Source organism: Muntiacus reevesi, chromosome 5 (assembly GCF_963930625.1).
Source record: "Muntiacus reevesi chromosome 5, mMunRee1.1, whole genome shotgun sequence".
NCBI classification, from domain to species: domain Eukaryota; kingdom Metazoa; phylum Chordata; class Mammalia; order Artiodactyla; family Cervidae; genus Muntiacus; species Muntiacus reevesi.
Genome location: NC_089253.1, coordinates 34,917,033 through 34,929,537, shown reverse-complemented (window position 1 = coordinate 34,929,537; position 12,505 = coordinate 34,917,033). Strand labels below are relative to the sequence as shown.

General features: G+C 42.0%; 1 protein-coding gene across 1 annotated transcript in view; it reads left to right on the top strand.

The window, feature by feature from the left end:
* Window positions 1–12,505, top strand: part of PRDM10 (PR/SET domain 10) — a 91,721-nt gene that overhangs the window by 21,980 nt on the left and 57,236 nt on the right. Inside the window, exons 2-3 of the mRNA XM_065937408.1 lie at window positions 8,455–8,636; window positions 10,958–11,122. Coding sequence (XP_065793480.1) covers window positions 8,568–8,636; window positions 10,958–11,122 — 234 coding nt within the window. The 5' untranslated portion in view covers window positions 8,455–8,567. The remainder of the gene's footprint in view (window positions 1–8,454; window positions 8,637–10,957; window positions 11,123–12,505) is intronic.

Here is a 12,505-nt window from a genome sequence, read left to right as displayed (position 1 = left end):
AACATATCTGAGAACCATGGGTTTGGGGTTTCTCTCCTAGTTCTGAAATCCCATTATTCTGTGTCACAGAATTAGATTCCCCATTATCTTTCTTTCCCTTTTTTATAACTTAGTGCTTTAATGAAAGTGGTTTTTTTCCTCCCCTAGCATGAATCACTCTTTTCCTTTTCTAAGTGGGATCTAATCTTAAATATGACTTCAAAGGGTTTCCTTTCTGTTTCTTGACACAAAGGTGGTTTTGTATTGTGTACATTAGTTACAGTTATCTCCTGCTACACGCCTATTATTCTTCAGGTTTTTATCCAATAGATGAGGACGCTGAAGCTCAGAGAGAGTAAACAAACTGTCAAAAGCTACAAGTGGCAGATCCATGACTTTAAGTCAGGCTTAAAGTCTGACTCCGAAGCCTGCTCTAATGTCAGTACAGCAAATTGAAGTTGTCATTCCAGTGGCTGCAATCCTGTTCCAGTGTAACTAACCTAAAGCAAGTGCAGGCCTCACTGCTTTAAATGGAGACAAATTTCCACATAGGTATTCCTGAAGGATGCTCTTTTTATGCTATCCCTGCTCATTCAAAGAAAGCTGAAAGGTTCAACAAACAGGGAGTTCTCTGGTGGTTCAGTGGTCAAGAATCCACCTGCCAACGCAGGGGATATGGGTTTGATCCCTGGTCGTTGGTCAGGGCAACTAGAGCCCGTGATCCACAGCTACTGAAGCCTGCATGCCCTGAAGCCCATGCTCCAAAGCAAGAGAAGCCACTGCAATGAGAAGCCCTCACACCCCGACTCTCTGAACTAGAGAAAAGCCGCGTGCAGCAATGAAGATCCAAAATTTAATAGAGAAAAAATTTTTAAGCAGACAAAAAGAAGCAATTGTTTGTGCACCAGGCCAGGCAGCCTCTGGGCCCAGCCATCATCTGTCTACCCCAGGGGAACTCTCCTGTGCTGCAAACTCTGCCCTGCCCTGGGGAGAGGCAGCTGGCGGGCCCCCTTGGTGTCTGCTCCCCCAGCCTTCTCGTGCTTGCTTGACGTTTCCCAGCCGCTGGCTGCCGAGTGTCTGCACTGTGGTGCTGGTGGCACCAGACGCTCAGGGAGAAGACAGCGCCCCCCACTCTGGGGGCTGGTCCCCTTCTGTTCTGTCTCCAGACCCCACCCACCGCTCCCTCCGCAGATTGCGAAGCCACCTCCTCCGTTGCTTTCCACAGTTTTTATATCCATTTTGCAAGCGTGTCACCCTCCCTCTAGCTTCTCTCCCTGACTCATGTCTGTGTTAGAATTCAGGGAAGGGGTTAGCAGTTTCTGCTGGTTACTTTGTAATGAGCCAGAAAATTTGGTTTGCCTGCCTGCTATCTGGAATGCAGCACACTTCTCCATGTAAAGAATGATGAATCTGGAGGTTGCCATGCCACTCCAGCACAGAACCCTCTGCTGCAGCCTCAGTGTTTCAGAGGCTCAGTAATGTGCCTGTCTGCCTTTGAAGGTGGGTCTGGGCCTCTTCTTCCACCTCTTCGTGCAGGTCATGAAACAGGAGCTTCTTGATTCCATGTCCTAAGTGGTTCTGGAGAACTGGCTCCTTTCAGCCCAGAAGGGCCAGTGATGGTGGGAACCAGGCTGGTGGGTGGTACGGGGTGAGCAGCATCTGGGAAACATGGGAACTATGAGAAGGGTAGACGAGGTGGAGGCTGGACCCGTGGGGTGCTCCATTGTCTGGTTCAGGGCTGCCTTACCTGTGAATCAGCTGGAAAGGCAGGTGTCTCTCTTGCCTTCTTCCCCCTTACTGTTCCTTGGTGTCAGTCTTAACCATGCAGGCATCCCCCTGTGAGTTGGGAAGCCAGCCACCCTTCCCTCCCACTAGACTGTGAGCTCCAAGGGAGCAGAGTTCTCGCTCACCTTTAATGCTCGATGTTCACAAAGCATGAAAAAAAAATTGCTACTATTTTTTGAATATTCACCATTGTGCTCTGTGATCCCAAATGCTGTCATGTTGTATTGAATCTAAGATGTTGCTGGTAAGAAACAATTATTTTATGTATTGTTACGAAAGGAACAAGCCTTGCCAACTAAACTCTGATACAAGAGCTGTCTGCTACTTAGAATTTTTATTGTATACTTGTTGAAAGAACTCTTTTAGATTCATTTAGGCATGGATTGGTATCTTTCATGCACATGCGTGGAAGTGAAAATATAAGTAAAATGTTCAAGATACTCCTAAATATTGTCACTTTCAGAATCTGACTCTTGAGAATCTCTTTTGGCTCAGAGTCATTACTGTCTCTGTGTCACCAAGATGGTTGGAGACACAGCATTTCTGCTGTCACCTGCAATCTCCTGCAAGCAGCTCCTACCCATTCTGGGAGTTGTGATCCTATTGTTTTTTTACTCAGCCTGTGGCAGGCATGTGTTTCCACATGTCTCAGTAATAACGTCACACAATGAAGCATCATTCATGCTGCCCTGTCTCATACCCACATACCATAGATTTGGTGGGCAAGGTCATTTTTCCAGTGATGGATGTGTGCTTCCCTAATCAAATTTATGCCCAGCTGCTGTTCATATGCCTCTTGGTTTAATGCCAAATTATAGTGTCATCTTTTTGAAGACATTTAAAGTGGCAGCTCCACTCAGGGTGTCTAGTGCTGACAATACACTGACTCAGTGAAGCGAGGACAGAACTAATGAAGGGCGGCGAGCAAGGTCACACTTGAGTGGGCAGTGTGTCCGCATCCTTACCACCATCTGGATGATAGTTAATATAGAGCCCAGTGTGGTGGAGTAGACCCTTGTTCAGAAGCATGAGCAGGTGAAAAAAAGTACATTAAAGACTTGATGAAATGTGGACTGTTTACTCTTACAACAACCGTGCCAGGCAGATAATTTGGATTTTCCAATGAGGAGACTGAGACTCAGTCTATGGCTTACTAATGTCATACCCTAGTAAACACGTGGTAGATTTGGGGGCATAGAATCAGATTTGTCTGATTCTAAGACTCATACTTTCAATTATATTGTTACACTCTTTATTCATCTGTGAGTATGTTTAGTCGTGTCTGACTCTTTGTCAACCCCATGGACTGTAGCCACCAGGTTCCTTTGCCCATGGGATTTCCCAGGCAAGAATACTGGAGTGGATTGCTATTTCCTCCTCCAGGAGATCTTCCTGACCCAGGGATTGAACCCACACCTCTTACCTCTCCTGCATTGGCAGGTGGATTCTTTACCACCAGTACCTATAATGTATATTAATACATATGACCTAGAATAGTACCTGGCACATACTAATTTAATAAATTTATTAATAAATTTAATAAATATTTGTCGAATAACCAACCCAGGGATCGAACCCAGGTCTCCTGCATTGCAGGTGGATTCTTTACCAGCTGAGCCACAAGGGAAGCCCAAGTATACAAGCAATAGGGTAGCCTATCCTTTCTCCAGTGAATCTTCCTAACCCAGGAATCGAACTGGGGTCTCCTGCACTGCAGGTGGATTCTTTACCAATGGGCTTTCAGGGAAGCCCATAAAATCATTAGAGAGGATAGGAATGCTTCTTTTCCTGGAAATGAAGTCTCTGACATTTTGGACAGTGGGTGAAAGAAAGAAAGAACGATGTGTGGCCATTCTCTAGACAAGCTACAGTTTGTGGCTCCCAGGTTCTTTGAGGTTGAGAAGAGGAGCAGAGAACTCTGTCCCCAGCTCGCAGAGTCTGTCAGCACCCTCCTGTTGGACAGCGCTAAGGTACTTCCTGGAATCCTTCCTGTCCCTGGCCCATTGCCTATAAATCAAGATCAACAGAGCTCTATAAACTGTGCCATGAAATAAAGGAAATCAAATATGACAAGTCTTGCTATGAAGGATGTCCATGTACTGGGCAGTTGTTATTGGACAAATTGCTAAGTTAAAAAAATATAAAATGTTTTGAAAATTCTGAAGCTCTTACAGTTCATCAGGAAAATGTGAAAATTGGCAGATTGGAGCACCACCATGTGCTAGATCTATGCCTGGGAGTTTGACACATGTCATGTAACCCTCACAGTAACACCAGGAGGTCATTATCATCTCCATTTTATATAGGATGATATCGAGGCTCCGGAAGCATACGTACTTTGGCCAAGGGGTGTAACTGCTGAGCAGCTGAGATAGTGGGGAAGCCCGGGTGCTCAACTCAAAGTCTGTGGATTTTCTACTATTCTCTGCTGCTTCCCATCTAAGCTTAAGGCCAGAAACCCCTTTATACTCTGGTTTTATAGTTGACAGCACTGATGCTAGAGGATTTCAAGTGACTTACTTAGGAGCGGACTCATACCTAGAATTCAGTTTTCTTGAACAGTTTATTAAACAACAGATAACTGAAGAATATCACACTGTTTTGAGTAGTTCAGTAGTTACAGAAGCTCCGTAGGTCTTGTTAGTATATCTTAAAGAACAAGAACTGGGTATTCTGTATCGGTGCTTTAGATTCCAAACATTTTATGAATGAAAGAGTCATCACCATCTTGGGCTTCTTTATGTGCTAACAGTATTTTAAAATGATTGAGTGAGTGAGTGAGTGAAAGCTGCTCAGTCGTGTCTAATTCTTTGCGACCCCATGAACTATACAGTCCATGGAATTCTCCAGGCTAAAATACTGGGGTGGATAGCCTTTCCCTTCTCCAGTGGATCATCCCAATCCAGGGATCGAACCCAGGTTTCCTGCATTGCAGGTGGAATCTTTACCAGCTAGGCCAAAAGGGAAAATGATTGGGAAGTGCCATTTTGGGCAATATCTCACATCTGTAATATTGAACTTTACTAGCAGGCTTTCCTTTGTGTCAATGAACTGTTCTGTTATTTTACCCCCATCTACTAAGTAGTTATTTCCTTTTCTCTCCCCCTTTATCCTTGCTTTATGTGGTTTCTGGTATTTTATGTCATGTTATGTCTACTTCTTTATCTTGGTAAGATTAGAAGAAAGATATTTTAGTCTGGAGTAAATATCCCATCCCTTCCCATCTCTGTTTTCTTGTTCCTGTTCATCCTTCAACTTTCATCTTCTCCAAGAAGTCATCTGTGGATACCCCCTTAGGAATCAGGTGTCTTCTTTTTTCCCCTGGCAACCAATCCTTACACATGATCAAAGACTTGCCACACGCTCGATCTAGAGTGACTTAGATTCCTTGACATGAAGGAACTTAGAGTTGAGATGGGGAGGCACAGAGACAGAAAGATGCGATATGACTGAACGAATGCCTTATTTTAAAGCTACTTGGTGTGTGCTTATCATGGGGCAGGCATTATGTGAAGTGAGCATCTTACGTGCATTATCTCACGTTCTCTCAATAACCTTATGATCCCGATTTTAAGGAGAGGGAGAGTGATTTAGAGCAAGTCCATGTTCTGCCTAACATCACTGAAGTCACAGAACTGCTGCCGAAATCTGGGTCCAGAGCCCAAGCTTGGAGCTACTCTGCCTCCTTTGCAGGTCAGAGCATTTCCCTCTGTGTGCCCAGACCCTTGTGTGCCAGGCACAGGGAGCGGACAGCCCCAGCGCTGGAGTTAGAGAGTAAGTTACTTAGCAGTCACACAGCCACTTTAACTGACTGCACATCACCCTTCAGTTAGGAATTCAAGATACACGAATTCAACATATAACACGTTATGTCCAAACTTACTCATCACAAACATTGAAAATAACCGTTTATCGACATAAAATTAAATACATTATAATATGTTCATACAGTGAAATGATGAAGCTATAGTAAAGAAGGAGCAAATGCTACAGGGATCTGGAACAATGTAAAAGGGATGGATTTATATGGAATAAATACGGTTCAAAAGAGATGCTGCTTTGTATAGAATCATATACAATCAATACTATGATGCCGTTTGTGGTTTGGAGAAGCAGGGAGTATTTATATTTTTGTTTATATATAATATAATATTTTGTTTATATATAATATATATTTAGTTTATATATAATATAATATAAATTATTTGTATAAAATATCTTTGGAAGAATAGATAAGAAATCGATACTCTGAATTGGTTCTGAAGACTGGTAAGAGATTCCAGGTAGCAAGATTGTCCACCGTACACCTTTTTGTGCCTTTTGAATTTTGAGTCAACTGAATTTGCCACCTACTGAAAGTATATAACTAAAAATAAAAGAAATAACAGGCAGCTTGCTAGAAATGAAAACAAATAAGAAAGGCACTCTGGGCTGGTGTATTTTCTGAGTGTGGGGGTTAAGCCTGCCTCCATCCTCGCTGCATCCCAGTGTGTGCTTGGGTATTTGTGCAATTGATCAACCAAGTTGAAAAACTAAAACCTCCGATTCCTGTATGGGAAAAGCATAGCATTTTTTGTTGTTGTTGTATTAATTCCTGTTGAAAATAGGTGTCCTGAGTCTAACCATGAAGAGACATCAGATGAACTCAAATTAAGGGACCTTCTGAAAAATAAAAGGCCTGTGAGTTTCTAAAATGTCAAGGTCATGGAGAACTAGGAAAGCCTGGGGCCTGTTCCCAGGCGGAGGGGACTGACAGGACATGTTGGCTGGGACAGAGTGGACCCTTGGCCAGAAAAAGCGGGCTTTCCTTCTCTGCAAAGGACGGTAATCAGACAACTGGCAGAAGTTGAATGTGGTCTGCAAGTTAGGTAATAGCACTGTTAATATCCTGATTTTGATTGGAGTACTGTGGTTCTGTGAGAAAATATCCTTCTTTTAGGAAATAGGCACTTAAGAATTTAGTAGTAAAGGGGTTTTGTGGCTGCAACTTACTCTCAAATAGTTTAAGTTAAAAAAAGAGAGAGGATGAAAAAGAGAGAGAGAGGATGAAAGAGGAGAGAGAATAATAAAGCAAACATGGTAAAATGTTAACATTTGGGGGAACAGTGAAGAAATACAGAAATTCTTTGTACTGTTTTTGTTGCTTTTCCATCTGAAATTATTTCAAAATAAAAATTAAAAAACTTTTATAATGTGGAACATTTTCTGATTTTATAATATTGGGCCTCTTGTACAGTTTTTATCTCCTTTTGTACAATTTTGTGATTATCTTCCTATAGCTCTTTATATTATTGGTGACATTCCTCTGAGTTTCTTAATATTTTTGTTCCTTTTAAAAAATATATAACAACTTTGTTGAAGTTTAATTCACATACTGTACATCTCACTCTATCTTTTTATGTATGCTTAAATAGTACTACTATATAAGGAAGATATGCTTAACAAAAAGACAGCATGGTAGGTGTAATTTACACATGATAGATTTCACCTCTTTTAACTGATAGGTTGATGGCTTTTGACATGTGAATTCCCTATGTATCCGCCACCCCAGTCTAGATACAAGATAGAGAACATTATAGCCCCTTTGCTTACAGTCACCTGCTGTTGACCGGGGCATTGTTTGCAGGATCCTCTGGAGGGCGCAGGGCGAGTGTGTGTGGTGGGGCAGCTTCTGTTGGGGTGAGGATGCTAGTGATGTAGCTGAACCGGAGCACGCCCCTCCCTGGCTCCCGAGAGGCTCCCAGGTGGTTCAGACGTGGACATTCTGTATCCCAGACACCCCGACGCTGTGTCCCAGTTTCTTTTCTTCCATGGGCCTTATTCCAGTTCAGAGGCTGGAGCATGCATAACTTCAGAATGTTTCTCAGGTTATTTCACAGTGGAGAAAGTTCTGGCAGGGTTCTGGCAGTGGTCCTTCTCACCTTTAGTTGAGTGGTGTTCTGAGCAGCTTGGCCTCACCTGTCTATGATGCCACTTACTGGGCTAGTGCAAGGAGGTGTATTGGGCCCGGCTGCCCTGTTAAACAGCGGATCTCATGTGACCTTTAAACCATCAGTGTTTTATCATCATCAAAAGGGAAGAGTGATTACATCTGTTTTGGAAAATAGTCATATTTCAAGATATAGGTTTTGTGCCCATTGATGTTTAGAGAGGCTTTGATTTGCCAGCTCATCACTCCTGTATTGACTCCATAGGGAACAGAGTTGGTATCTGTATTCACCAAACTGTGGCCCAGAAAATTTGGCTGCCTCCGCCTGCCATTTTCCCCTATTTTGTGACTTTTATTATGCTGCTTTTCGTTTTGAGTTGGTGGTATGGGAAGTCAGTGTCTCGATAGGTGTGCAAACAGGGACAAGCTGGCTGAGCAGCAGTAAGATTTGGTATCAACCCAGCACTTGACTGCCTTTAATATGTGGGGGCCTTGTCATCCTCCTCCTAGGGAGAACTAAGGACCGCCCTCAGTGTTTGTGATAAAGCCTCCATCCACCCGACGTGTGCCCGGAGCAGAGCGTGCACGCAGTACACTGTGTCATTATTACATATAATTTTTCCATTTTCACCTTTTTTGCCCAGGTGTGTTATCTCTTACAAAGCTTTTATTTTTTTTTTTTCCTCTTTGTGGCTGAGACTGTAACTTATTAAAATGCATTCATGTATTTAAAGTCTTGCGTCCTGTTCTCTTTTTCTCAGGCATGCTGCAGAGAGGCCTTCCTGTCCTTGACGAGCACGCGCGTGGGAGACAGATGACTGTCCTTCACCTCGCACAACTCTAGGTGCCCGGGCCGCTGAACAGCCGGGAGGGGATGGATTCCAAAGATGAAAGCTCACACGTGTGGCCCCCGGCTGCCGAGCACGAGGAGAATGCCACACAGGTGAAAAGTGCTCTCCCAGCTGGGCGCTGACCGCGGTGTTTTAGTTGGTAGAGTTTGCTGACAGCTGGAGAAATAGCAGCTCCTGTATAGTGTTGCGGGGCAAGGCGGGAGCTGATGGGCAGACATGGTACGTAAAGAATAGGCAGCATTTCAGCGCTTCGAATGCTCCATCTGCACAGGTTGCTGTGATTTCAAGAAGCTACATACCACCCATGGGCTTCTCTGCCTTCCCCCCAGTTTACTGTCATAATCCTCTTCACTGCTCCATTTTATTTCATGGTGAAAGCTTCAAACTGCAGGGTTTCTTTTATGTTATCCAGGAAAGGGTTTTGATTTTTTGTGTGTAGTGAAGTACAAGGTATGTCTATAAAGTGAGTGGCTTTTCCTTTTCTTTTCAAATTCAGAATGTAAACTTCTTATTGAAAGTTGTCCCAGTGAATCAACTGCTCTGGAGGTTAGTCACTTATTCAGATATCACTGCCTTTCAAATTGCTCTACTAACCAGCTACATATTCTTTTGATTGTCCTTAGCAAAAGTGAATCTCTGCATTTTTGGTATGGATTTGAATTTTGGTAAGAGTCAGCAGTCATAGGGAGCCACGTTTTATATGTGACCAAAGTATGAAACTTCATTTTAAAGCATTATGATATATATGTAATTTCATTTTCATCAAATTACATAACCATAGTTGTTCAGTTGCCAAGTCATCAGAAAATTTACATTGAAGCCTTTAAATACACATATTATGTTTGATTTAAGTAGTATAACTAATGTTACAGTAGATAAAATCAATCATCAGATGTGATTTAAAAGTCTGTGTCTGAATACTGAGAAAAAGCTACCAGAGAAGCTTCCAACAGAATAATTAAGAATGCTGTTTTGATTCTCATGGAAGCTACCTGGAAGGCTACTTTCATGTAGCTATATATTTTGGGGTACTTTGTTTATAAACAAAAATATAGTCCATTAATAAATAGGGTCCACATTTGCAGGTAACCAGACAGTAGACAGCAGAGCTCAGCACCCTTTGTGGCACCCCATCCTTTGCAATACTTCTTCTCCCATCCAAGAATCCTGGTTTAGCCGAGTACTTGGTGATGAAGATGAAGTTGAAGAGTTTGGATAACTCTCAAGGGAAAAAAATTTTTTTAAGCACCGAAACTAGTTAAAGATTTTGATGTGAATGAACAAATCTAAACTCACAAAATTATCTTGCAGCACTTAAAATTGCAGAAATATTTCAAAAGCCCAATTCTTGTGCAAACTGTATCTTCATGGGCAGAGCAGATTTATGTAGAAGCTGGGGTAATCACTTAGCGCTAAAGTGGAAGTTTGTTTTATTTACATGGTGCTTGACTGCATCTTGTCTTTAGTTTTCTTTCTGTGGGTTGAATTAGCTTATGTCATCTTTGGGATCTGTTCTCCACTGGAAAAAACTGAAATAAAAAATTATGTGTAAAGCCAAGACAGTATAAGAGTAAAGATTCCGACCTAAGAGGGCCTGACTTCAGTATCAGCACATAAATTATTTCTCTCCCAAATGTGTACTTTGACCATCTGCTTTGTACCTTCAATATCAGACACTAGGCTGTGTGCCAGCCTGCAGGAACTCAAACCTCCAAAGCTGACTGCTCAGAGAGCGCTTTACAGAATCAGTTTCTGCTTTCGTTCTTCATAGACAGAAAATTATTTCCCCTGGTGACAACTGGAATAGTTATCCAAAACCCCTGAAAAGTACATTCACAGAATTTTTTGTGTCCTTATCTACTTGGCAAAGAAAAGTTCTGTTACATTCGCCAAGTCAGCAGACATTCACCCCTTGCCTACAGAACAGCCATGGAGGGACAAAAGAATTTGTCCCTCCATGGCTGTTTTAATGTGTTTGCCAAAAGGTACTCTTCGTTAGAAAGTAGAATTTTTATGACGTGTTGAAAGCAACTGACTTTTGAGTCTTGACATATTTTTCCACATTATAGAATAATCTGTGTTTTATAGTTTGGTAATGTTGTCCATCAGGAATCTTCTGTCACATTTCTTCTCAGCATGCCCCAAAAGAGAGACCTGCGATTGATATTTGAGGCAAAGGGGTGTTTTATCGGTTACCTAATATTAAGTAAAAATCAGTGAGAAGGTCCTTGGATCCCTCTGCCAAGTCACTAACTCAGCACAGATGAAGACCCATTCATTCACCACGTTCTCCTTTCATGGGGATCTTTTAGAAATGCAAGTGTGTGGTCTTCTCGGTCAGTTCCCGTCTTTGCGCTACAGCGTGGGTTCCACAAGGGTGATCGTTTCATACTTGCTGTTTTTTTTGCCCCAGGTGCATTTTGTTCCAGACGCTGGAACTGTGGCCCAGATCGTCTACACCGATGACCAGGTCCGTCCACCGCAGCAGGTGGTGTACACGGCAGATGGTGCCTCCTACGCCTCCGTGGATGGTCCTCAGCACACACTGGTCTACATCCATCCCGTGGAAGCTGCACAGGCACGTTGGGACCATGGTTGATGGCTTGTTTGTTAATCTGTTAATTCATCCCTTAGGTTTACGCTCTGCCAGTCACTGTGCTGCTGGCAGGTGATGCAGGAAATATGCAGATGACATGTGTGCTCTCAAGGAGCTTATAACCATCTTGGCAGAGGAAGATGTGGTTTATTTATTTAAATTAAATGTAAGGAGTTAGAGCACTAATCTGGAATGAGGTATTTTCCCCACTGACTGTTGATATTGATTGATTATTGTTATAAACAGGATTATCAGCCTGTTACTTTTCCTAAGTATCAAGAACCAGGCCAAACATGGCATTTATTTTTGTGTAACTTAATCAAGATGAATCTCAGTGGGAACATGCACATTATTTCAGTTAAACGTGTAAGTGAGAGATCCTACTAGCTTGTTAACTGCTGTTTACTAATAACTTATTGATTTTTAGGACTGTATAGAAGTGAGGGTAAAAGCTGTACAGTTATAACTGCTTCTCATTTTTTTGGCTAGTGACTCTGAGTGTTGGTTTCCAAATGCATAACAGGAATATCCCCCAATATATAAATGTTGCTTTGTATTTTTAGCACTTTATAATGTACATAGCACTTTAAAATAGATTAGAAATCAGTTCCATTGTTTTTTGTTTAAAAATTTTTTTTTGACGTGGGCCATTTTAGAAGTCTTCATTGAATTTGTTACAGTTTTAAAAGTCTTCATTGAATTTGTTACAATGTTGCTTCTGTTTTTATGCTTTTGGTTTTTTGGCTGAGAGGCATGTGGGATCTTAGCTCTCCCACCAGGGTTGAACCTGCATCCCTGCATTGGATGGTGAAGTCTTAACCATTCGCCCTCCAGGGAAGTCCCCAGTTCCATAGTTTTTGTAGTGGGATCCTGGTAATAAAAATTTGCCCTCATGCAATATTTAATCAAGAGACTCAAAGCACTCCCAAGAAGAAATGAGACCCACCTAATAAATGCCTTTCAAATCTATATAAAGGTGAAATTGCCTGATAGTTATTTTGGAATAGCCCTTCTCAGTTTTAGGCCCGCAGCTGTACTGAAATAAGAACACGTAGATTATGTAAAGAATGTCCTGTCCCCAACTTTTAGATCATTACTATGTTGCGAAATGTCTGAGTTAGGATAGTTTTTAAACGTCAAATGTAAGAAATCTGAAGCTTGCTGAAATTCTCTTTTACAGTTCTTTGGAATCAGCACTTAACCGAGGTTCCTATGACCGTAAATTTGCTAAAGCCTTAGGCAAATTAGAGTCATTTAAAAGTTTTAGAGAAAGGAATACTTTTTTGGATTGGAGATTTCTTGTGGTGTCCCAACTAAAATAATTTTGAAGGTTTTCCTTCTTTAGTTATCATGACCATCAGCCAA